This window comes from Talpa occidentalis, unplaced genomic scaffold, assembly GCF_014898055.3.
Source record: "Talpa occidentalis isolate TD23 unplaced genomic scaffold, MPIMG_talOcc4v2.1 talOcc4.8, whole genome shotgun sequence".
Classification (NCBI taxonomy): domain Eukaryota; kingdom Metazoa; phylum Chordata; class Mammalia; order Eulipotyphla; family Talpidae; genus Talpa; species Talpa occidentalis.
The window spans coordinates 109,501,364-109,528,924 of record NW_023605194.1 but is presented as its reverse complement, the minus strand read 5'-3'; the positions used below and the strand labels follow the sequence as shown (position 1 = coordinate 109,528,924).

General features: G+C 42.1%; 1 protein-coding gene across 6 annotated transcripts in view; it reads right to left on the bottom strand.

Moving 5' to 3' along the window:
- The window catches only part of SLC10A7 (solute carrier family 10 member 7), a 182,336-nt gene extending 157,704 nt beyond the window's left edge, over positions 1-24,632 (bottom strand). For 4 of the 6 annotated variants that reach the window (XM_037497388.2, XM_037497389.1, XM_054690640.1 and 1 more), the window contains exons 1-4: positions 24,317-24,624; positions 19,309-19,391; positions 14,199-14,335; positions 12,870-12,945 (exon numbers count right to left, since the gene is read on the bottom strand). In XM_037497388.2, coding sequence (XP_037353285.1) covers positions 12,870-12,945; positions 14,199-14,335; positions 19,309-19,391; positions 24,317-24,416 — 396 coding nt within the window. In that variant the 5' untranslated portion in view covers positions 24,417-24,624. Of the gene's footprint in view, positions 1-12,869; positions 12,946-14,198; positions 14,336-19,308; positions 19,392-24,316 lie in introns of those variants that run through there. The other 2 variants (XM_037497387.2, XM_037497390.1) reach the window with 2 other exon arrangements.
- Positions 24,633-27,561: the final 2,929 nt, after the last annotated feature.

The window sequence follows — 27,561 nt, the reverse complement described above, 5'->3', positions numbered from 1 at the left end:
TCGTGACCAAAGAAGTATAATGTTTATCAGAATCATAAATAATCACTTTAATTTATAGTCTTATCATCTTCATTCAAGAAACAGAAAAAAAATGTTAGCACAAAATCAGTCCCAGAACATATTAATAAAATGGATTTCAGAAAGAATATTTCAAAAATTTCCCCAGATATCTAGAAATTAGATTAGGAGTTAGGAATGTTGCTGCTAAGTAACAAAACTATTAATATTAATCTTCATTTCCAGAAGAATCAAAAGAGAAAATTTAAAACAACAAATGAGATATTTTTTACAATATTGCACACTATTAAGTTATAATGGACCCAAAAGTAATTCAGCTCTTTAAGTGCCTTCTAAATATCACATTACTTTGAATTATATTCAGTGCAGTTCCAATATTAAGTATACTTTATTATATTCTATTATTTAAAAAACATATTTCTTTCTTTTTCTTTTTCTTGTCCAGCTACATTTATCTTTCATTCTTTAACATTCATTTCTCTAACCGATATTCTGTGGCTTATCCTTAGATGGGGGAATACATTTTTTTCTGATCTATTAATTGATTATGATACATGCCTCCAGTTGGACCAATCAGATCCCCCAACCCCCGAGTGTTTTTCCCCAGAAGCATGAAAACCCCAAGTGCTCACAGGAGGTTGTAAAACCAGAGAGCTTGTGATATTCAAACCCACGAGACAGACCAGCAGAGAGAGCTGGAATGGGTTAAGGCAACCACATTTCTCACCTGCAAATGGGTGGGTGATTCTGCTGCAGAGGATATACTTTCAGAACCACTGGTAGGAAGGAATAAACACTAATTTACAATCTGGAGACACCTTTCTAAACTTAGGCCCATTATTAACTTACTGAGTCAGTTGGGATAAACTGAACAAGATTTCTAACCTTTAAAATTCTCTACCTATAAAATGTAGGGTTGGTAGAAGGTACATAATTATCAACAAAGAGAGAGAGAGAGAGAGAGAGAGAGAGAGAGAATGCATGATTCTCTTCTTGTTGAACTTTGGCTTGTCATTTCTCTGATAAAGTCTATTCCAAAGTTATCCTATGTGATGCTGTCAATTGTCCAAACATTAGTTCATGACGATTGGCAATAATAAGAAACTTACTCTGCAGATAGAAGTTAAACCCAGTGATAAAGAATTTTTCTTTCCCTCATTGACTGCAGAGGAGGAGTTACGGGGGTGGGGGTGGGGGAACCAGATTCTAAGCATGAGCTGAAAGTGAGCTCACTGGGAACTGACTGCTTAAGTTGACACTGAAATCCAAGGTGGACCAAGGGTGTGGATTACATCTATAGAAATGCATCTCTTACAAGTTCTGAATCAAACCTTTGGTTGTTGCAATTTTATTATGAATTTTATGTCTAAAAGCAATAACAGTACAGTAAGTAAAATCCCTATTCATTGAGTGATATTTTTAGCACTTGGTCAGTGTACCATTCCTACACCTTTTACTAATGTGACCTCCGGAAGACTTCACACAGCACATTCACATAGGTGAACTTAGTCACTTAACAAGATAGCAGCAAATGACATATATCTGTTTCCAGGAAATATTTTACATAAAGTAATCAATCAGGGGGGAAAGTGGTAATCTGTTTTAAAGAAATAGCATTTAAAGAAAAGATAGGCACATGTTTTAGGGTTTCAGATACAAGAGAAACCTTTGCTGGAAAGGGATAACTTGCTGCTGTGTTCTTGGGTGGGACTGAATTCCTGATGGTAGAGTTTGCATCTGCGGAACCAGAACAAACGGAAGGCAAAAAGCCTGGCATGCTTGAGGTGTAATAGGAAACCTCAGCTTTGCTTTCACCTTTTCATCCTGCGGGAAATAGAAGTAACTGAAGAACCTCCCTCTGTCCAGGGTGGCGGAAATCTTTTCTTTTCGCTCTGTAACTTCCATGAGGTTTGACACACAGGCTTGGCCCGCCTCTGCCCCTGACCACCCACACCCAGTGTCTGGCATTTCATTCCCATTTGCTATCTCGGGGGCACTACAGAGCTATCATTCTGCCATCAACTCACTATAAGAAAGCAACACTTGCAGATACAACACGATTGCTCCCTCAGCCCGCCTGCATGTCTGCGCCATGTGTAGGTGTGTTTCATCGACTAGGCCACTGGGACAGCATTTATGAGCACCAGCTTCCTTCCATCAGACCTGTTCTCTCAGGTCTTCCAACCAGTTTATCATCTTAATCCACTGTGGAGACCTATTTTTAAAATGCAGTAACTAGAAAACCTCTCGCTTCCCAAGACTTACTCTCCGCCCAGTACCCACAAGCCTGGCTCAAGTTATAGGGGTCTCTCCAAACCCCTCTTACTAACCCTCTGGCTCCTTAACAATCACCCACTGTCAATGTCCTACCAGTTTTTTCCATTTCATTACCAATCTATTGTGGGTAGGCTGGATTCCCTTTGTACTCTACTCCCACTCCTCAGCACCCTGCAAACTGCCAGTGCTCAATAATTTGTTTTAATAGTACTCTGATGTTCATCTCTTACCTTTAATGAGGGGACAACACAAGATCTTGCTATTCTATCTTTGTAACTCATTTTTCTTGTTTTATTGTTTTGCTCGATATATTGTTCAATGGGATGAGAGTGTTCTGGAGAAGGAACCGACACTTCCCAGCTGTGTGACCTCATGGGACCTCATCTCTCAATTGTAATTTTCCCAAGTACACAAATGAGGATAATATAATATCAGCCAGTCTCATCTACTTCATCCCATGTTTGGTAAGTTAGAAAGGGGATATATAGGTAAAGCATTTCACAAGACAGGCAAAACACTCTGAAACATATTTGCCACAATAGGAGATGACCTAAGACAGTCTCCTCGCGCGCATGTGTGTGTGTGTGTGTGTGTGTGTATTTGAATTCTACATAAACTAAAACTTGCATACAGAAGTTTTAAATAAGGAAAAGAAATTCCTTATTATTCATTCAAAAAAAAATAGCTGTCAAGTATCTACTAATATCTTCTGATAGTAACATCATTTTCCCACATGAGATATTCACTTGACTAGCTAGCATAAGATCATCCAAAATTAAAAAGGGGGAAAAAACAGACTAAAATCCCAACTCAGCTACTAAAATATCTGTGTGTGTTTTTCATCACCTAATAGGTCTCTAACATGCAAGTCAACCCTATAGTCTTTTATTTCCTTCCAGACCAGATCAACTGAATACAAGTCTTTTATTTCCTTCCAAGCATTAGAAATCTTTCAGTTCCTTCCAGGCACTAAGCCAGCACTTCTGGAGGTTGCCACCCTGTGAACGGCTGTGGCTGCTGATGCTCAGACAAAGCAGGCTAGGTGTGAGACACTGAGAGAAGCAAGAATTTTATAAGAGACAGCTCATTGCATGATATCTCTAGAGAAGCTTATTTAACAGAAGACAAAGTGAAACTGGCTGTGAAGTATTGTCTTACTAAGACCGATGTAATCAAGATTTGGACGCCACTAGAGTCAAACAAATTCCTTCAAAAATATTCACTTAGTCAAATACATGGCCCTGGTATATGACAACATTGCACTCAGCACAGAGGATAGAGCTGTGAATAAGAAACAGAGGTCCTCATAAGGAAAGAAGGCAGAGAACAGACAAAAACAACCCCTTACCTCTGACCAAGAAAGGTGGTTACCAGTGGGGAGGGGGGCTGGAGTGGGCAGAAGGGGAGAGGGCATTGACTGGACGGTGGTGAGTGGTACCTGAAATTCTGGTGGTGGGCGTGGCGTGGCGTGGTACAGGCCCTTGTGCAGGTGTGATGCTATATTCCTGAAACTGTGTGTAAACCAATGTTCCTCAAAAAAACAAGTTTTTTAAAGACATCTTCCTGCCTGCCATCTAAGGAAAGCCTCAGTGAGACATACCGGTGTTTACAGTTTTCTTTGCTCCCTGTGCCTGACAGATAAGTAATGCAGAGCCCTGGCAGAGAAACTGGCAAAGCTTCCTGAAGGGAGGTTTCCAGTCATGCAGAAAATCAATACCTACACAGCTCCTTAGGGATCGTTTTTCACCTCATTACTGGCCTTGCCGTCTATTGCCAGGTCAACCTTTATTTTTCTCATGTAGGTTGTCCAGGTAGGTAAGCCAGGTCAAGCTGGAGGGGCCATCTGCCTACCTCCAGTTAACTGAGAGAGGCAGTAAAGGGAGGCTGCAGCACTAGCACTGAAAGCAGAGCACTGGGCCTGCCTCCTAGCGGTACCTCTTTTGTGTTCCATAACCCTACACGAGTTTCTTAATCTCTCCTCGCGTCAGTTTGCTCATCTATAGAAGGGGGATAAATAACCTCCCTCCCAAAAGGTTGCTAAATGGAATGAATATGTGCAAAGCACTGCGAGCGATGACCAAATCAGGGCGCGCCCCTGGAAGCAGTCTTCTGTTTGGATGGCAAGAGCTTACCGTGGTCCAGCAGGGACCAAGCAGGTGAGCAGCGACCTGCTGCACTCAGGAGGAGCAACTGACCACAGCTGTTCCAGGGCTGTCCAGCCGCCGGCTCTGTGCATCCCAAGTGGTGCCCTTATTAGCAATAGCAGAAAAATGCCAGCATTTCTTCTCTCTAAGAAGCTTTGTAAGACCTGAGGTCAGGCTCCCTCCAACAAGTAAAAGACTCCTTCAACTAGCAAGCATCTAACTTCATGAACTTCTTTTTCTCTGTCTATACTGATAATCAGTTCATAATGAATTGGGCCAAGAGTTGTAAAACTTCATCAACCTTTGGCAAACTGTTTCTTAAAGCAGGCTTTTTTCCTTTTACCTTCAGAAGTGCTTCAAACAAAATGTGAAAATAATACATGTACTTATATATAAATATGTACGTGTTTATACACACATACACACACACACACAAACACATGCTTTACTTCATATAGTTAATTTCTCAGACTGATTTTTAGAATTACACATCAAGGTCTGAGAAACTACTCTCTTCCAACCAGTGTAAAGTTAATGTAACTGTAATTAGACTGGAACTTTGCATCACACTGTCTCCAAGTCTGTAAGCGAAGGCTCAGTAGTCTCAGTAAATGAGCAACACTGTGGAGTGTAAACTCTTGAATAACTCCCACATAAGCCCTTTGGACAGGATCTAAAATGTACTTGCATCAGTGAGAAACGATATCTCATCTAGAAAGAACTCTGCTCTTTCTACCCCCTTTGTTCTGGCACCATTTCAATATATGAGAGACAGATTAAGAACATCGGATGGTAGAAATCCCCACGATGTAAGTGACTTCCTCATGTTCAGAGCAACTCTGTTGGGACCATTTTAGGGCTATGGGGAAACTGGAGTCATCTCTAGCTTCCTGAGTCCTCCTTTGCATTTTTTTTTTTTTAAAGATTTATTTATTCATGCATACAAGGGTACAGGGTACAGGCCAGATGCACGGGAGGGTGAGAGGATTCACCAGAGCCAGAGCAGGGAACAGAACAGGCAGACTGACGAAATACAGTGCTGAGGGGAGCAGCGGGTGAGGCAGGAGAGGTCTGCCGCGCCATGTGGGACCCTGGCCGGCCGGCAGGGATCGAACCGGCACTGCAGAGGCTGCGGACAGCTTCACAGTGCTGCGCTCAACCACCTGAACCACCAGGGGAGGCCCCCCTTTGCCATTTTTATCACAGATACTCAGGAAAGGGATACAAAGAAAATCAGTTCCTGTAAAGAGTGATCAAAAATTGTTGGAAAGCCAAAGGCATGCCCCCAAAACATCGGATTAAGGGTGAGTGTCACCACAGAGGCACAAAAAGTGTCCTCCTGTGGGCAGAAGAAAAGATGAATTCTGACGCAGCCCAGACAGAAGTCTGCTGACAGGGAAATGAAACCTAGGTCTCTTCATGTTTTTCCCCCCAAGGGTTTTCATCTGAAACAACCCTGCCCACACAAGATGGACTAAAAAACAGAAAAAGAGAAACCCCAAGATTATACAGCTAGCTGGGGATGAGGCCAGGGAAAAGAGCTAAGTTATCTTAGATTTAATTTATTGAGAATAAATTTCCTATTTTCAGTAATAACTTCATAAATACAACTGTATCGGTAACTGGCAGGGAGGTGATGTAAGAAAAATCTCAGAACCTAAAAAGCACACATGCCCCACATTTGGAAATAAAAGGTAAAAATAATCAAATTCTCTATAATAAGATACAACAGCTGCAGTGGCAAACCGCGTGCAGAGCCAGCATGGCTTAAACACTCCCCGCCAAGGTCAGGACAGGGCTTAATTCCGGAGGCAGAGCTGGACCCAAAGGTGAGGGCCACAGGACTTCAAGTGTAAAGAGAAGACGGACTCAGAACAGGAATCCAGTCATGCCAAACGAGGGCTTTCAAACGAGGTCCCTGGAATGAGAAATGAGCCAGGCAAGGAGCAAAGGAGTGATGAGAGCTGTAGGAAGAGAATCAGGAGAAAAGCGTATTAGAGAAGCAGAAGGGAGTGGACAAGGTGTCAGAGGCTACAGTTAGGCAGAGCAGAACGAGAACTGAAACCAGCTCCTGAATTAGAAATGGAAGACGATTTGAAAGGCACTGCGGGGCTAAAGGAGAGTTCTAAGTCACACACAAAACCTTGGGACAGAAACGAGGCATGTTTCAAACAAGGTTTACAACAGTTTAGAAGAGTCAACTCTTGCTCGTGCGAAGAAGGCTAGCCCAACCTAGAAGGTGCGACCAAAGTTAAAAGGTACAGGTGGAAGAAGAGTAGGAACATGAAATCTTTTTGTTGCTACTGCTGTTACTTCTGTTCTGTCATCTGTCAAAGAGGAAAATCTATTACCATTTCCCAGGGAGTTTAGGAGGCTGGGAACATGTACACCTGACAGCTTGCAAGAGAGCTCCACACCACAGCCTTTTTTTGGGTATAAGACACCATCAAACTTGCACTGCACTCAAAGGCGGGAACCAACCCCATTTAACAGAAGAGAAAGGCAAGGCCCAGGCAGGCAAGGGATTGCACTGGGGAGGCAGTGACTGACAGATCAGATTTCCCTCTCACTTCAAGGCCTCTCTCTGCTGATTAGATCTACTCTAAATGCCTTTATAAATGTTTCAATGAATCTTATCTTCATGCATTGGATTAGCCAGATCAACTCCCCACTGATAATGCAAAATAACCCTGAAATGTTTCATGCCTCCCTGATAAGTCAGAAATTGAACTTTCTGTCTCCACTTGGGCTGTGATGATCTTGATCTTTCACCTCCGGCACAAGCCTTCTCATAGCCGTGGTTTTAAAGTTAGTAATGAGGGCTTCATTTACTTTCCAAGCAGACAGAAACCCTTTTTTAAATACACTCAGGCTGCCATGACCTCCGTCTAGGACTTAAAGAGTTCACCACATGTAATAATTTTCTTTGCTCAGGAGACATTCTTAAATTTCCTGCGTAGAGATCTGGGCAGTAACCCCATTGATGAATTAAACACTCACGTACTTTTAACTTGTTACCTTTCTACTGCATCTGAAATCAAAACTTGTCTTTCAAATGTATTTGGAAACAAACCCTGGAAATCTGCAGAACGGAGGCTACCAAGTGGGGAGAGAGAAGAAGAGTAGGAACACGGGGGCCGGGGGAACCCAGTAGCTCCATGGTCGATGGTGGGCACTTGGGTGGCAGGCGTGCTGCAGCAACATTCGAACAAACATATGAACCTGTACTCCTCAAATATTCACAGTGTTGTAAACCCTCGTTACCACAATTTAAAAAAAGTATTTGGAATCCTGCAGGACTAATAAAGGGCTCTAAAATCCTCCAAGCTGCTAACTAACATATGATTAAAATGCCAGTTAATGTGTTCAATGGTGAGAGTAGTGCGCCTTCCTAAGGAGGCCAGCTGTGTAAACACCTGCAAGAAGCATAGTCCCGATCCCCCACACTGAAGCTGAGTGGGGCTCAACTCACTTGGGGTGCCTTTTGTTTTTTCCTCCACCAATAATTTGAGGATTGGAGCCAATATAAAGTCATTTCACTCTATTTTGCCTGGGTTGTAAGATTTATGACATAGAGGTTTTGAACGGTGGAATGTCCACACTGAACTCCAGCTTCTCCAAGGCAAGCACCAGATTTCTTTTTCTTTTTTTTTTTGTTCCTCATAGTAGAAAACAGTGTCCGCGTAAAGCGGGTGCTTAATTACGGACTGACAGCACGTTTGTTTCTCAAGCTGAAGGGTACACGCAGCAGTGCTGATTATTCCTCTTGAAACGCACACACACAGATACATACATGCACTTTACACACCTTTTGTAGATAGGGTGGATTTCATCATTTTAAAAAGGAGACTCCAGAGGCCCATCCACCACATAGTCTAATCCAACAGGTGTAGAGTAAAAATAGAAAACGTTTTCCCCCTCATCAGCCCAGGTCATGCAATTGCAGTTCATCTCTGGATTTCACTTTGAGAAACACAACAACTAACAAGCAAACATACATGCCTGCAGCCAGTGCTCTGCTGCTAGTGGTGAGGGTTGCTTATTTTCATGGCTGAAATAATCATGTTTTGGGGCCTCCCCTGGTGGCACCATGGTTGAGCACTGGGCTGCAAGGCTGCCCGCAGCCTCTGCAGCGCGGGATCGATCCCCGGCCACTGGCGAGGGTCCCACATGGCGCACAGACCTCTCCTGTCTCACCCACTGCTCCCGGCAGCAGTGTATTTCAGTCATCTGCCTGTTTGCTCCCTGCTCTGTCTCTGGTGAATTCTCTCACCCTCCCGTGCCTCTGGCCTATACCCTAGTTCTTGTACAAAAATAAATAAATGTTTAAAAAAAAAAAAGCACTCATTAAAAAAAAGAAGAAGAAAAGAAACGTTTATGAAAGGAATCCCTCTGGTAGGGCAGATGTTACTTGAATTTAAACACAGTAATTCTTCACACAAATCCTGTCAGTTTTAAAACCTTTGGAAGGTTTTGGGAAAAACAGTAATTTTTTTTCACCATAGGACTTAACATATGGAACAGAAATTTAAACCAAATGAGTGTATACAGTTTTAAGCAAGGAATTAGTGTTTATTCTGTCTCCCATGTTAGAATAAAATAGAAAACATTTTGACCTACCTTTTTGTTATTAGCAATGAAATTAGGGTTTACCAAGTCGTATTGCCTTTTCTATCATTTTAAAAAGGAACACACACACCCATAATCTAGCACCACCAATCAGACCATACCGACAGCACCTCTATAGTCTTGTAGTTTTGAAAAGTTGCATTTAAAACACTGGAATGCATAAATAGCAATTACATAAAGAGCCTAACCATGTTTTTGGTATTTAAATGAAAAAGGTTTAAAATATTAAAGCTACAAAACAAGACTGTCAATCAGCTATAACTTTAAATAATCTCATTTTAGGGCCTCCCCAGTGGCGCAGTGGTTGAGCGCTGGGTTGCGAAGCTGCCCACAGACTATGCAGCGCCAGTTCAATCCCCGGCCACCGGGCGAGCGTCCCACATGGCGCGCAGACCTCTCCTGCAGCCTGCTGCTCCCCTCAGCAGTGTACTTCGTCAGTCTGCCTGCTCTGCTCCCCGCTCTGGCTCTGGTGAATTCTCTCACCCTCCCGCGCTTCTGACTGTACCCAGTGCTTGTATAAATAAATAAATAAATCTTTTAAAAAAAAAAAAATCTCATTTTAAACACCTAAAGGATAATCCCACATCATTATATAATACACGCAATTCCTTCTGCTATAAAAATATTATCAATTCTAGTTGACTCACTGACACAAAACCACTGAATTCATACAACCAGAAAACATTTTTTAACTTGAACAAAACATAACGAGGTTACTTCTCACCAAAGTACAAGCTGTGAATTTAAAGGCATTCAACTCTTTCAATCCATGACAAAATCTTCTGCTAAACAACAGTTTTATCCAAAAATGCATTTAAAATGATAGGTGTATAAATTAATGGAAAAAAATTCCTCCTAAATTATACAACTTTGCAAAATAAAAATAAAAGAAACCAGGCCTCCCCTGGTGGCACAGGCAGTTGAGTGCAGCGCTGTGAAGCTGTCCACAGACTCTGCAAGACCAGTTGGATCCCGGCTGGCCAGCAAGGGTCCCACATGCTGCGGCAGACCTTTCCTGTTTCGCCCGCTGCTCCCCTCAGCAGTGTGTTTCGTCAGTCTGCCTGTTCTGTTCCCCGCTCTGTCTCTGGTGAATCCTCTCACCCTCCCATGCATCTGGCCTGACCCTGGTTCTTGTATAAATAAATAAATAAATCTTTAAAAAAATAAATAAATAAAAATGAAAGAAACCTTTTGAATGACACTCTTCTATCTGATACATCCCCCAAACCACTAAATAGAAACATGCTACATAATCACATATCCTTTTGAATGCAGAAGAGCATATACTAAACAAATGAATACATATTAACATTGTATATATAAACATACGAGAGCATAAGATAAATGTAAAGAAGCATAGTAACATGAAATTTGCAAGGGAAAAAGGTTCTATATGTCATAAACACTGCAAAGAAGACTTTGAAAGAACAGGGGAGGATGGGACTGTGCCCCCGTAATCTTCCTACATGACAGCACCAAGCCACTATGTGCAAGACAGAGCAGAGAATCACAGCGTAGCATCAAAACCTTCACCAAATGGCATCTGGAAGTGGCCTTGACTTTTGGACCTTCTTATTTATGTGCACCAATAAACTCACTTCCCATCTTTAAGGTTTTTTCCTAATATATCACACAAGAGACTAATCTCCCCTTACATTTACTTCAACAAATTCATTACCTTGTGACATTATTTTAGAAAAACACTGAACTTAAAATTATCTAATATCTTTACTTGCAGATCATTTTCTTTCAGTATCTAGCATAAATAAAAATAGTCTATTCATTCTACATCAGAAGAACTTACTAACTGGACTTTGCTAGCTTTGAATCTACAGCTCAATTTTCAATATTTGAGAACAGCTAATATCTTACCACCCAGCACTACAGAAATGCCTGATAATGGTTATGTTGTACAACATAAACATTTAAAGAACCAGACTGATGACTTAACAAAACAAAGGAGATATTCATAAATTCAACATTCTTAATAGGCAACATTAATGTAAAAAAATTTAAATGTCTACTGGGGAATGAACATGTAAATACGCTTCACAAGAATCTAATACTATATGTTAATATCAAGAAAATGGGTGAACTTTGAACTTATGCCAAAATTCATTTGTGAACAAACAGGATTTTGAGCCTTAGAAGCTTTTAGGGAATCAGATTAGAAACAAAGAAAGAAATGACACTTTTTAGCCAATTAACAGTGTTCTCAAATATACCAAAAGAGACTTCTCAAATTGTTTCAAGGCATTAGGGAGATAATCAAGGTAGGCACTAGTCCAAGACTCTATCTCACTAATTTTGTGGCAACTATCTGGCATAATGTAATGCTGGTTAAATCCAACAATCTGTCAATTCCACTGCTACGCCATGAGGCTAAATGTAGAGGGCAATTGTGTTTTTTCCTCTCATTCAAGATTAATACCGCCTACCCCATCATCACTCTCAGTTATTAAGAAAATAAAAAAAGGGATCAGAAGAAGATTCTGAAGGACATCCCTTTGCACGATTCAGTATCCACACACTCTGCCTTTCCAGCTATAATGATAAATAAAAGGCCCAAGTTCCCACAGAAGCCCACATAACCCAATTTCATTCTCTCCTGCTTGAGGAATAAAGCATCCCAGCATTCCCTTATCTCAACAGCTACCTCCCTACTATACAGATCCATCATGATGGAAACACGCTATCATTTCTACATTTAAAAAATCTTAATTTATCCCCCAACACAGACCCATTTCTCTTTTCCTTTTTATCAATAACGATCTCAAATCAATGAGCTATGCTTCCTATTTCTACTTTCTCTCTTCCCATTTTTTCTTGATCCCGTTGCCAACAAGCTTTTGCCCGTACATTTCATCAAAAAAAAAAAAAAAAATGACTGGTCAAGGTTGCCAATGACTTCCATGTAGCTTAATTCAATGGTCAAGTTTCAGAATTCACTTAGACAACTCACATCAGCAGAATTTGATACAACTAATCACACTCAACCTCCTCATTCAACAGTATTCTTTTCTGAATGTAAGAAAGCGGACTAAGAATACAAAATAATAAGAATATAAGTAGAAAAGGATGAACAAGATATTACAAAGCAAAGTCCCTCAGTATAAAATGGCAGGGCCGCACAACCAAGAAGAACCACCTATAAGTAGCTTCTGAAATGGCCAATTTTTTTATTTCAACATACAAATGCTCTTCTTTTGCCACAAGTCCTTACAGCAGCTGGCTCTTGAACTTACAACTAGAAATCAGGACTCATTTCTCCTTTTTATATCATCTTCACTTGCCATGACAATTATAATTCTTTTCCCATGAATTTAGTTTATTACAAATTTTTTAAGTCCTGAAGAATGATCACAGCATATAACTTAGATGAAAAAGTCTGTTGGGTTCCTTGTCCTCTATTTCCCAACTTCCCACTGAAGTAGAAAACTCACCATCTCTGTTGCACTCATTTCCCTTGCTCTCCTCTTTGAAATTCTAAATTCCACACAACATTACCAATTTTATGTGAACACAAAAATATGTGATATGTGAACACATCCCCTTCTTTAATAAGCTGCTATGGGTTATGCATTTTCTGTAACATGACTTCTTCATAAAGTAATAGATATAATATTAATATGTAATATTATATATTATATTACATTACTAAATAATATATATTATCTGAATATATTATATAACCTTATAATATATGTATTATATTATAAATATGATATTAATATATAAAATAATATATAAATAAAACCTTAGCACCACTTATATTTAAATGCAGTGAGCCCCATAACTGACCTCATTTCCACCAACTGCCTTGGTTAGAATCACTGCAGAAGACACAGGAGGAGGCATGCAGCCTACTGTCTGCAAACTGCAAAATAAAAGAAAATGCAATTATAAGTGGGTTTTTTCAGTCACACATAGTCTTCACTACATTCAGCCTAAGTTGCGCTGAGCAAGTAAAACACAGCTGATGCCTGTGCTCTGTTGCCTTAAACAACACTATAGAGGCAGCCTGGCTCAGACAGAGGCTGCAGATGCCTGGATTCTAAGTTTTCATTATGATCTCCAGGCTCCAGTGGTTTTATTTTTTCAGTTATTTAAACTCCTACATAATTAAAATCAGGTTACAGCAAGTGTGGTCATGATGGCCAAGTCAGAGAGCCAGCCACCTTTGGACTCCTGGCTCAGAATTTTAGCTATTATGCTATGATGCTGGAATATGGCTAGTTTAAACCACTTTGAATAAGCTTTAAAGATCATTAAAGCCTTTTAATAATCATAGCAATATATATAATGGAAGAAAAGAACCTAATAAAAATTGATCATTAATTCAGCCCTCCTACAAAACATAAAACAGAATAAGTGAAAAGGGAAATGCTTGTTCCCCATAAATCTCTTCTTTCGTGTCTATTCTAAAGGCACATGTTACACTCAGGAGCTACTATATATACTTAGTAATACAAAAATTAAAAATTTTTGCAAAAATGCAAAAATTAAAATTCCTAGTTCACAGTCTTCATGATGCATGTGTGTGCTGGCTCTACAGTCTCCAGTCCTTCCATGCTTCTCCCATCACATCTCTTTAAAATTCCCAGAAAAATGTCTCTCCTAGAACCTTAAAATTAGGCATGAGGTGCTTTAAGTTTCTGTCATAAAATTCCTTAACAAACCTCCTTGATGAAACACAATCATTTTAAAGACTAATAAAATTAAAAATGTTTTTATTTCTTCTTATAAGAGATCACACCTAAGCCCCTTTGTATATAGTTGCCACAGAAACAATGTTACTAGAGAGTCCCCATTAAAAATTGGAGCCTTCAGGGCCTCCCCTGGTGGCGCAGTGGTTGAGCGCGGGGCTGCAAAGCTGCCCACAACCTCTGCAGCGCCGGTTCAATCCCCCACCACTGGCAAAGGTCCCATATGGCACAACAGACCTCTCCTGCTACTCCCGCTGCTCCCCTTAGCAGTATATTTTGTCAGTCTGCCTGTTCTGTTCCCAGCTCTGGCTCTGGTGAACTCTCTCACCCTCCTGCACTTCTGACTGTACCCAGTGCTTGTATAAATAAACAAATAAATCTATAAAAAAAAAAAAAGTGGAGCCTTCAAACTGTTTGAACATACCCTTTTAAAAGCCATTCATTGATAGGTGTGATTGATAAAAGCTGGAGAAAAAGCCATATTGCTGCTGGGAAGAATGCCAGTGTAAAGATCTGAATAAACAGATGCAGTTTTATATGCACCAATGCACTGGTCAGCTCCTGTAAAAATGAAGGACACAAAGTAACAGTGTAAGAAAACCATTTATGAAGAGAAACTAGTACAGAAACAACATTACATGAATCAGGCTATTTTTAAATTGACACATAATTAACATGTGACATTTTAATTGTTTCTGGTATAAAACATAATGAGTCCATATTTGTATACATTACAAATGATCATCACAATAAGTCTAGTCAACATTCATTTGGACTTATTTCATCACTAAATCTTTTACCTACAAGACTTGAGCATCACGGCATCATCGCTAATATTAAAATCTAGAAACAACTTACATGTCCAAAAATGGGAGAATAATTAAATAACTTAAGGTGTAACCAGCAGGTAATGACTTATTATAAATCATGTTAAAAATGTATTGACAGGACATGGAAACATGGGGTCCTCCCCTACTTCACCAGTAGAGGGATATTGTCACCCGACCTATGGAGAAAATCTGGCAACTCATCCCTTCTCTCAGCAACGAATTCCTACACACCTAGCACCATTGCACAGACTTGGCAGACCTGTCACAGCTTAAATGGTACATCTCATTTGACTTAGCAATTTCACTTTCAGGGATGAATCCTTCACACACACTCCCAACATGGGAAATGGCCTATTCTGAGGTTACCCGTTGCAGTATTTTGTAAATGCAAAACCTTGCCAATGATCTAAATGTCCACCACTAGGGGACTAGTAAATTATATCACGACACAATCATAAAATGGCATCCTTTTAGCATACAAAAAGAAATAGGGGCCTCCCAGGTGGCGCAGCGGTTGAGCGCTGGGTTGCGAAGCTGCCTGCGGCCTCTGTGGCGCCAGTTCGATCCCCAGCTGCTCCCTGGCCACCGGAGGAGGGTCCCACATGGCGTGCAGACCTCTCCTGCTGCCTGCTGCTCCCCTCAGCAGTGTACTTCAGTCCTTCTGCCTGCTCTGCCTCCCGCTCTGGCTCTGGTGAATTCTCTCACCCTCCTGGGCTTCTGACTGTACCCAGTGCTTGTATAAACAAACAAACAAATAAATAAATAAAAACATGCCTCTTAAAAAAAAAAAAAAAAGAACCTTGTCTCAGGGAGCGCTGAACATCAAGAAATTGGCAGCCCTTTGTGTTTGCTATGAAACAACCTCCAAGATATGTTTTTTGAGTAAATAAGGTAATGTGGCAAACAGTATAAAATACTTCAGTTAAAGGGGGAATACACAGATGTATGTTTTGTATAGAATATCTCCAGAAAAATCTAGAGAAACTGTTAACATTGATTATCTCCAAAGGACACTAGATATCTGGTGGGGATGGAGGAAAGGAAGGCTTCACATCACATATACTTTTGTATCTTTTCACTTATGTTCATTAAATTAAACAAGATGTAAATCACATACATACAGAAGGAAAAATTAAATTATAATATTAAATTACATGAAAAAGTTTTATCTACAATGTCACATGAAAAAATAAGATTATATGTGACTACGTATGTGCCTATGGATTGTGTATCTATATACACATATTTACACACACACATTTTATTTTTTAAATATTCTATACATAAAACATGTTTAGAAAAAAATCCTACAAAACAGATTTTAGGGGCCTCTCTGGTGGCGCAGGGGTTAAAAGGCAACCTACGAAGCTATCCACAGCCACTGCTGCACAAGTTTGATCCCTGGCCAGGGAGATACCCACATGGCACAGCAGACCTCTCCTGACTTGCCTGCTGCTCCCCTCAGCAGTGTATTTCAGTCAGTCTGCCTGCTCTGTTCCCCACTCTGTCTCTGGTGGATACTCTCACCCCCCGCACCTCTGGCCTGTACCCCAATTCTTGTATGCATAAATAAATAAATCTTAGAAAAAAACATTTTAATAGTAGCTATTTTTTCTTCTTTCCAATCTTTCTATAATCAATAACTAGCACTTCCATAATCAGAAAACTTGCAAAGACATAAAATGCATTTTAAAAATAGTAATCAAGCAGACATATGACAATGGAAAGCAAATGGCATTGTGTCAGAACAACAGAACAGTAAAGAAGGCAGCAAGAATGAATCGCAACGGCCTATCATCTTGCGTTATGAGTCCTCGTGTAACAGCAGGAAATAACAGGCATGAAATGTCCCTAAGAAAGATTTTCAAGACAATCACAAAAATCGAGTGCTATGCACTTTCCCTATCTTATTCATACAACCATAAAGAAAAAATAAGTTAATTCTAAGAAAGAAAAAGCAAGGAAACATGATAAAATCCCAAATAGAATTGTTCCAGATATATCCATATAGAAGTCAGGGCCCAAGTTCTCAAATAAATGCCATCATGAATAACTGAAGAGTTGGTTCTGCATGACATTTTGTTTATTCACATGTAATACAGGTCAAATTCCATTAAAATAAGCTTAAGGAGACACTCGGCAGACTGATTACACCAGATTCTCACCGACAGCATCAAGAATTGCTTAAAAGCAGGCGCTCTGACTGGGATGCAGAAGTATTTTCATTACACATCAATTTCCCGTCTAACCCTTATTTGACCTTTATTTGATTCACTTTCTGAAAGTCAGTCTCATAGCTCTGGGCTGAAAACAAGCAGTAAACCCAAAATTTAGAATTTGCTATTTTACTTGCAAACTAATGGAACTTTAAAAAAAATCTGTTTAGAAAAATAAAGACAAGCCTGTGTAAAGTTCCCTAATCAGGAGCCTATTCCAGACCACACGATCCTGCTCATCTTTTTTCTATCCCAGTGCCAAGCACAGTCAGTACCTGTAGCCAGGACTTGACAGGTACTTGTTGATGAGACTGGTCTGCCTCAGCCAGCTAAAGGGACAAAACTCTGAAACCGTAGGTTTGCATTAAATAAATATAAAGATACATTTCAAATATGATGTTATTTTGGAAATCAGTTCAATAGATACTTTAAAAACTAGCAATCACTAGTCATAAAACTAAAGATCTAGCATGAAATCTTTTTGACATGAAGTATTAACATGATTTTTTATCATTTTAATAAATTAGAAAAAAAATCTTAGAATACACATCACTATGTCAGTATGTAAATTATACTACATGAAACGTTCAGTATAAATCAAATTTAATGGGACCAGTATAAACTTTATTTTGTTTTCAAAGACCCTTAAGTCAATAGTAACGTCCTGTTTCATATGTGCAAAAAATGCACTATTCTAGGACCTACAGGATATAAAAGTAGTAGTCCCCCACTGTATTTAAGATTATTAACTACAAAACAAAGAACAATAAACCGCTACCACCTAACTGAAAAATTATTTGGTTGCCCAGGAAATTAGCAGAATTTAGATATGGTTTGACATTACGCAATGATGTAATCTAGGGCCTCTTAAGTTAAATGAATCTTGAAAATGTCTTAATGTCTGTTAGTTTGAAAAAGGCCTTTGATGGAGGAAATGGCTTTGATCGCTCCTTAGATACAGAGATAGAGCACAGGATCAAGGCATCTCATCATTAGATCCAAATTAGTTGGATGGCTCTGAAGGTCTCCTTGGTGCTGACAGAAGAATTTGATCCCCAGGGAAAATGTATGACATTCTTCCTTCTTTAGTTCCTGCATCCCACAAAGTTGGCTCCTTTACAGAATAGCATTAAGCAGGAAGCTAAGGAGGGGAAGATCAAATCTTGCCAGATTTCCTAGGGCATAAGTAACAGCTATAGCCATTGGGCTGCCACCAGGGGACATGTAGTTAGAGCAACATCTCAAACAGAAGACATGGGGAAGGCTCCGCAAAGATTATCAGCCAAGGTCAGCAGGAAGACCTCCAAGGAAGATCAGCACCATGTCAGTGGCAAATGTCTTTCTGCATCACCAGGCCCCACATTCAAAGGCCAATTGTAGAACTCAGGTGTTGACAGAAATGTCTGTGTCCTGTAAGCACTCATCTTAGCCCTTTCCTATCAATATAACATATAAAAATGGGAACTTGACATATTTAGGAAATCCTGTCCCCTATCAGTTACCTACAGAGCAGGTAATCAGTGAGACTGTTTAGCATTCTCGAAATACAATTTATCAGTCATAAACAATACACTGGGATCCAATCTACATCAAAAATGCCCGAATGAAAAGCTAACCACAGAATGTACAATTTTAGTAAAACCCTTTTTTTTAATCCTAGGATTATAAAAGGAGGTAACTAAATTTGGTCTTCATTCAAATCATACTTCATATTTAAAAAACTAAACTTAAATAAAGGGAATGCATAATGCTGAAACAAAATTTTAAGCTTCCCCCCCACCAAAAAAAAAATCCTTCCTACACATACTGAAATTTCTCTGTCTACATAAGAATAAGCATCTTAGAATGGCAAGCTCTATGTAATTTCTTCAACAGCAAATCGGTATTATTCCACTCATTCCTTCCTCTCTTGTATATAAAATATGTCTGGATTTCTTCCATTTTAAAAGAATCCCATGTTCAGTGCACTTGGATCGATAAATAACATTACTTCTATGTTCTCAAGATAGACTGTGACTTAATATGAAAAATACCAATATTTCTCTTAAAAGAGCTAAAATAACAGATATGCTAGCAAAGAGTAAACTCTCTTGAAAGATTCAACTGAGTTAGAAGTTATAACAGAAAAAGCATCATTTGAACAACTTCTGGCCTGAGAAGAAAAAAATGACCCACAAAAGTTATGCAACCCCCAACTAAACATCAGTTGGTCTCGTGTGTCACCCTGGGTACCACTGACGCTACCGCTGTTACCTTAGGAAGATGCTTCAATTTAAGTGCCCTATTAAAACTATATCCTCAGGGTCCATAACACTCAAATATGAGGTGTCTACCACAGTAGGTACAAAACACAGGTCCAAGTTATCTCCTGTTGCGTGAAGCCTTCAGACCACAGCTACACACAGCTTTGCAAAAGGATTCTGAAATTTCAAAACAGTACAAAATACATTTTTCTCCCTGCTTTTCAAGTGGCCCTCAGTAACAATACCTCTGTTTTTAACGACAGTCCACTGTTGAAGAATATCGTTGCCACAGCAATGTAGGAGACAGTTATTTCGGGTTTCAGCGGCCCTAGAAAGAGAAATGAGTTTCCGTTAGATAAGAATTTCCAGTAGATAACTTGGTGTGATGGAAGAGTCCACTGGAGGAGCATGAACAGCGCTTTAAGTCTTAGTGTGCCCCTAGCCCATCGCTGTCCTGATAGTCCAGCATTTGCTCTGATGTGGTCTAACTCCAGAGAGGATTTTCCAGAGGACGAGGACTGGGCTGTCCAGCTCAGCACAGTCTCCTTAGACCAGGAGAACAGAAGGAAACTGCACTGTCACACAAGAGCACAGGCTACCTGTTTTCCACACAGGTCCTAACTATATCTACCCAGTAGATGTGATTTTTGCTTTTACAACAATGAAAATTTCCTGAACCAAAGGGGAAAAAAACCAGAAGTCGCCTTCTCTTTAGCAAATAGGATTTTACTCCTAGGAAACCAGAAATGAAAGCTTGTATTCATGCATGCATTCGGTTCTGCCCCAGAGTATCCATTCCACGAATATTTATGAAGCACTTACTGTGTGAATGAGATAATGCATATAGAGTCGCAGAGCTCTTAACGGTATCTTGTTAAAACGGTAATTATTATTAAATTGTGCCAGGCCCTGAGCGCACTGTGGTGAGTCAAACAAGCCTGATTCTTGCCCTCGGGAAGACCCTGTCTGGAGTGAGGTTTCATCACCCCAGTCATTTCAGCGCTGTGAGGACAAAAAGGGCAAACCCAATATTTATTTATGTTCATGGCTTGCACACAATTGACTTCAAGAATTAATGTGTGAACCTGAAAATTACATTCTTTTAAAAGACAGGACTCGGAAAAAAAAAGGTCATTTTATCCAGGCAGACCTGTGGTTCTCCAGACACTTGGCAACGTTTGGAGTTTTGTTTTGTTTTGTTTTGTTTTTTTGGTTGTTATCACTCAGGAGAAGAGGAGAAGAGTGTATCATTGGCTTCTGACAGACAGAGAAGTGGGGAATTCTGCTAAACATCTGAAAGGCCTAGGATTACCAGAAAGAATTAGCACGCCCAAAATATCAGCCGTGCCCAGGTGGACAAACCCTGACATCTACCAACATTTTAAAATCTGAGATCATCTCATAGCTGACATCCTATTCAGCCTTCTAGTCCTGGACTGAATACAGGAATGTAGCTCCCTGCTTTCACCCTCCCACCCCCGCCCCCCAACACATATATACGCCCAAGTTCATGCCTACCCAGAACCTAGGAGAATGACCTTCTCCGGATATAAGGTCTTTTCACATGGGGTTTTATTGGATTAGGATGAACTCTAATCCAGTAACTGATATTCTACAAAAATGGAATTTGAACAAAGTTACAAACAGTGCAGCATTGGCCATGGGAGGACAGAACCAAAGACTAGAGTTAGTTAAGGCAAGAAATGCCCAGGAGAGCTGGTAACCACCAAAAACTAGAAACCCCCTGGAAGCTTCCATGGAAGCAGTGCCCTGCTGACATCGTGACTTCAGACATCTAGTGTCCAGAACTGTGACAGAATAAATTTCTGTTTTTTTCATGCCAATGAGTTTGCGGTAATTTGTTGTCGCAGGCCTGGGAAACGAATACGCCCCCTTCAACAAAAACAACAGGCCCACAATTATGTTCGTCCATTCCTTGCAACCCTCAAACGCACCTACAAATACCACTCAATTTCAAGCTAAGGAAAAAATCCTACATTCAGTATTTATTGAGCAACTACCATACTTTAAACACTTGCAGTGATCTCCTCACAGGTCACAGTAAATTCTTTACTACACTTGGCATTTACACCAAATATTCTGTGAAGAGCTGAGAAAAGGGAACAAAAGCTTGAAGCCAAATCCACTGGCATTACGTTTCAGGGCAGTAAAGGCTGGCCAGAATTTTTTTTAAGTGGTACATTATTTTTATACTTGCGAGTGAATCTGTCTTGGCAGCTTACATTTAAAAACAATATTTCTTCAACAACTTGAGGAAGGTGATTCAGAAGCAAATTTTAAGGCCAAAAAACTACTCTTGTTTTGAAAGTAGACATAGCCCAGGAATTTTAAGTATCTTGCTTTTTAAAGCTCATATTATTTATTTTTCCTCCAATCACCTGTTTTTGATGAGACCTTATTTTTAATCGATTGTGGCTCTGCCCACAGCGGTGATTCTAGCATTTCTATACAGGATGAGCTAGAGCTGGCAACACGGCTGCAGTCAGGAGCAGGGTCTTGTCCACAGATGCATCTTCACAGCCAGCACACCCCATCTACTTTGGGGCTAAAACAGAATCTTTGACTAAAATTTACAGCAAAAAGACCATTCTAAAGAGTAGACTGTGACAAAGATTTTTCAGCAACCATTCCTATCCTTGTTCCTAGATTTCTGTTATCTCAGTAAGTGGAATGAAAATGTTATTTAGCAACCTCCCTGGTGGTGCAAGGGGTTAAGCACCGCACTATGAAGCTATACACAGCCTCTGCAGCATGAGTTTGATCCCCCGCGGGCCAGCGAGCAACCCACATGGCGAGGCAGACCTCTCCTATGTGGCCCGCTGCTCCCCTCAGCAGTGTGTTTCAGTCAGTCTGCTTGTTCTGCTCCCCACTCTGTCTCTGGTGAATCCTCTCACCCCCTGCACCTCTGGCCTATACCCCAGCTCTTGTATGCATAAATAAATAAATCTTTTTAAAAAATTAAAATTAAAAAAATTTTTTAAATGTTATTTGGGATTATTTTGGAGGTTTGCTTTTATTTAAGAGGGCTTACAAGTGGGACATTCAAATAAAAGTTCAATTAAAGAGGCAAGACTAGCCTGCCAGGCTATACTAAATAATCCCACACAACTGTTTAACTTCTGTTTTTAGAAAAAGTAATATTTGCAAATGGACAGCGCTGAAAGCAGTCACCTGAGCACGCTGTTGTCTAGGATTAGCTGATTCTGCTCTGTTCCTGCGAGCTAAAATTCAGGGCACGGAATGTTATTACACAGAGCCTTTCTTAATAATGGTTGTTCATTTTTAATGGTTTTTTTTCCAAGAGAATTTATGTGGATTTTGCAACTAGTATAAGGGGGAAGTGGGAGGTATCTGGTCTCCAGCCTTTGCTCTTATATAAATTAGCTAATTTAACCTAGAATGGCTCACCTGACTTCAGGTCTCAGTAGCCTCAACTGTACAAGAAGCATGTTGGTTTAAAATACTTTAAAGGTCTCTTACAGTTCTGCACATTCTACTCTTAAAATTGTACAAAGAAATGAATTATCTTAGATCAATGGCATAAGTATTAGTACAAGTGGGGGAAAAAACATTTCTATGGTATAATATACCAAGACTTTAAGAAGCAGAGTCTAAGGGAACAAATAGGATTACAGAACTCATCTCACACATGTCACAGATGGAAAATGATTTCCAATAACCCTAGCCCCACCCCCCACCCCCAGCATCCTGGGAATGTAAGATAAAAAGTACCTGACCAAACTTAGCCCCTGCAGATTTAAACCTAAAGATCATACATCACTTGTAATTTTACCTTAACACTAAGCAAATAAAAAAATCTAACATCTGAAACTATAAAGTGTGCAAATAAAGCTAGTGAATATATACATGCCAGATCACCAAGAAGACAGCCTCCAACTTTAATTCTTACTATCTAGCTAGAAATGGCACTAAGATGACAGAATGTGACATACCAGCTTTCACAAAGAGGCAATGCCAGACACTGATACCTTCAGAAAGAGAAACCATGACACATCACAGCTTTATTTCACAGTTACTTACTCTACACACTTTACACTAAGTTGAAAATAGGACAGAAAAATACATAAACAAAAAGGTTTCTAATTCCCACTATCTTTGTTGAAATAATTCCCTTTATAAAATATTCCCTGCAGCTACTTCTGAAAGGAGGAGGGTAGAAGAGAGTAGAAGGAACCACGGCTGTCCTAAGAGATCATTTCATTCACTGCCATCATTCTTTACCAAAAAAGGTACAAAGAGCTTCAACTCTCCTCCTGGGCACTTCTTAGCATAAAAGTATGTACTCACTTCTGTCCTTATTTGCCCCTGTTGAATGACTGATGTATCAAAACTATCAATAAGTCTAGACACTGACCAACAAGGTGAAAAAGACAATGAACTGAAGACCTGCAACGAATGTTCATGTAAACTGGGACATGGTTGTCTAAGGGTGGAAAGGGAGGGGGAGATATAAATGGTTAATGATATTTCCAGCCATTTCCACCAATGCCTACCCTCATACTACAAGGCTCCCACTATTCAGAGATCTGGGTGTGATTGTAGCCTGCCTACATCTCCTCGCCAAAATACACAGGACACCCAGTCCAACACAGGCTGTGTCTGTGAGGCTGCAGTGTGGCAACTGAGGCCAGGGCACACGGAAGTGGTGTCCTGCAATGAAAAAGTGCAACGTGTCAGTCAGCCTGGGAGTTTCTGAAGTGGCAGCCACTGCAGCAAAACCTTGACTCTCCCACATGTGGGCCCCGAAATCTGAGTGGGAGGAGAACAGGGGGTGGGGGGGGCCTTTTTCTGTTTCTGCCCTCACCGATTAATGTTTTTTTAAACGCTGGGGGAGAGGCCTTGTCAGAAGTCCACCCAAGATAATGGTGCCCCCTCCAAAGCAGACGAGGGGCTCCTGGCGCCCTGCGCCCCTGGGTAGGATGCTCCCCGGCAGGCAGAGGAGTAAGTTTCCTCCTAGTTGCCTCCCAACTTGCCACAGAGGACGCGCACGGCCGGCCGGTGGCACAGGTACTTGCTTCCAGTTCCCTCGCCCAGTTCCTGCTTATAAACCCTCTCTGGGGGTGTCAGATTAGAGACCAGCGAGGGAGCCCAGGGCTGGGGGGGCCCCCTGGGAGCGGCAGACACTTTCCACAGGCGGGGTCCCCTCGTTGCCGGGACTCCAGAGCGGTCCAGAGGCGGGAGTCGCGCGGAGCCGGGGGGGGCAGCACTTACCCCCGTTCACCCCCACGGCCGGCTGCAGCTTTGCCCCGGCGATCGCCAGCACGATGCCGACCATGAACCACTCCTTCCTCGCCCTCTCCAGCAGCCGCATGTCGGCTAGGGAGGGCGGGTTTTGTTTATTTGTTTGGCTTTTCTCCTTTTTAAGCCGCGATCGCGCAGTCCCCGGGCCGTCTCCACACTTTGCACGGCGCCTGCTGACATGCAGCAGAGCAAGTCAAATTGCCACTTGTAGACGGGAGCCCGGGGGCCCGGCCGGGCGGCTCGGAGGAGGGCCGGGCGCCGTAGTACCCAGTGACAGGAAAGGCTCGCTGCGCGCCGCCATCACTACCGCACTCCTCCGAGCCCGCGCGCACTCCGCCCCGCCGCGCGGGTCTTCGCGGCTCCCGAGCGCATCTGCTCCGCGGCGGACCCCCGGGCCGGGCCGGCCGGCGCGGAGAGGCTGCCTGCGGGCAGGGCCCAGTCCTGCGGAGGCTTAGGAATGGCTGGGGCGGGGGCGGCAGACAGGCGCCGCGACCGCTTGCCCTTATCGAGGTCCCGCTCCGATCACCTTTAGGCAGAGCCGCCCGCGCCCCCGGGGCACATCCCCGGAGGGACCCGCCGTCGCTTCCCTGCGAGGCAGCTGGAAGAGCCGGCGAGCGCTCGGGGCAGGTGTCTCCGCGAGAGGCGGCGGCGGGGCGCGGGTGTTTTGGGGGCGCGCTTTTTCCAGACATTACGGTGCTTCCCGGCGCCGGCGGTGACGTGGGCCGGGCCGGGGCGGCCGCGCGCTGGCGGGGTTCTCCGCTCCCGGGGAGCCCGCGCCCCGAAGCGGCTTCCTCGTGCGGGGATCTCTACCCGGGTGGGGGGGGGGTGGAAAGTTAAGCACCCGCAGACGTCAGCGTCGCAGGGTCCCCGCGTCCTCTGCGCCCCGGAGGGCGGGCGGGACCCGCCCGGTCGGTCACCTGTGGTGGGCGCATGGCCCGAACCCCTGTCTGTCTACACCCGCAGGGATCCCCCAACTCCGCTGAGAGGTGGGCCCCGGACCTTCCTTCGGGGGCGCCGGGTGAGTGCCGCGCCCCCTCCAGGCTGCTCACCTGGGCAGAGTGAAGGGACCAGGCGGTTAGTGCGGGGAGCGCCAGGGCGCGGTCTCGGGGCGCCCCCAGAGCTTGGAGGACAATCCTCGGAAGAGGGGCAGAAGCCCCAGGGGGAAATGAAAAAAAGACCAGGTGGAGGCGGTGGTGACCGGGCCGCGGCCGGCCTGGGCTCCGCGTGAGCCTCCCCCAGACATCCCTCCCTGGGGTGTTTTCTGAGGACTGAGGACTTGATCCAGGAGATGAACTTTAACCCTCCCGTGAGGCCCCCGCATAAATAAGTAAATAAAACACAGTTTGGCATTTGGAGGTGGCCTGGCATCCAATACTTAAAATACTCAAATACTTGAAACTTGAGGTTTGGGAAGGATTTCTAGGATTCATTGATTCAGACCCTGAGTTTATCTAAGGTTGAAAGCCCCTCAGTCTGTGATTTCCTCTGTTTAGTTTTATCTTAATGATAGGACTTGATGACCCCAAACTGAGCCAGCTACGCAGTTGTTTTCCCAGCTGTAGGTTGGACTCCGTGCCACGTGTCATACAGCAGCAAAATAAAGAATCGTCACAGCAGTGTTCACAATAGCAAAGACATGGAAACAACCAGCTTGCCCCATCAAGGGTTGCCTGGATAAAGAAGTTGTGGTGCATAGACTTTGTGGAATGACTCTGGTATGAGAAGATCCCATCTTGCCTTTTGTGAGGACATGGGTGGAATGTGGTGATTATGCTAAGCAAAATAAATCAGACAGAGATAATTATCAGGTGGCTTCTTTCTTATGTGGCATATAAATAACCACAGCAAAGGAACTAACAAATCACAACAAAAACAACTCTTAAAAAAGACTCAGAAAAATATAGTGGTACTAGAGGGGGAGGGAATGGGGGGTCGCTAGAGGGCATCACCCTCCTAGTGGGAACTGCACTAGAGCTTAGGTGGCAGGTGAAATTACACATACACTGAGGGGAAGATGCACCCCCAAAAGAATAAGAATAAGAAAAAAAGAATTAGAAAAAAGAATTAAGAAATAAGAATTTATATAAGAAAAAAGAATAAAGAAATAAGAATTCAAAAAAGAATAAGAAAAAAATCAAATGTTTAAAAACGTGAATCCTGTGATTAAAAGGAACTTACTAAGAAAACACATAGGACATTGAACATTTTAACCTGGAAAGAAGAGAACACGTGAGGTGTGATTAAAGTGTAATGTTAATTGTCAGGCAAGAAGAGGTTAAGTACAGAAGCAGGAAAGATAAGTTACAACACAATTGGTTTCTTCTAGCAATTTCTTACTTGATTCAGGAGTCATACATCTGTCTTTGAAGGTATGTGTTGTATTAAAAGAACATTCGGGCCTCCCTGGTGGCGCCAGGGGTTAAGCACTACACTGTGAAGCAACCTGAAGCAGCAGGCCAGGGAGAAACCATAAGGCAAAGCAGACCTCTCTGGTCTTGCCCGCTGCTCCCCTCAGCAGTGTATTTCAGTCAGTCTGCCTGTTCTGCTCCCCACTCTGTCTCTGGTGGATCCTCTCACTCCCCATACCTCTGGCCTGTACCCCAGCTCTTGTATGCATAAATAAATAAATCTTAAAAAAAAAAAACATTAAACAGTCTGCTTACCGAAAATGAGCCAGTTTACCTTTTATGGCTACTCACAAGTTTTTGTTTACCAAGAACTCTTTGATCTATTTAAAGCAGACTCTTAATTCATGGCACGGTTTTTTGTTTCTTTGTTTTGAATAGAACTTAAAGAAGAATACAATGCACTGTGAATCCTATTCTGTTAAGGCCTATTTTAGTTTCCTGTAGTTACTGGAATACCTGAAACTGGATACCTTAAAATAACAGTAATTGATTCTCTCATAGTGCTGGAAGTCTAGAGTCCAAAATCAGGTTTGGTGGATCTGTCTTTGTGTTAGGGGGAAAAGGCTGTCCTAAAGCTAATTCCATACAGGCTTTGTGGACTCCACCCCCACCCCAGACCAAAGCCAAAAGACACTGGCAACTCCAAATCCCATCACCACCAAAGAGAAGGTGGCTGGGACCTGAGGGTAGGGTTAAGCAGCCAGGTTTGGTATAAAGCCAGACACGTGGGCTTTGTGGGGGGGGTCCCCCATTTTGGCTCTCCGCCACCTCGTCTTCACGCCACTTTCTCCCGTGGCTGCATCACTC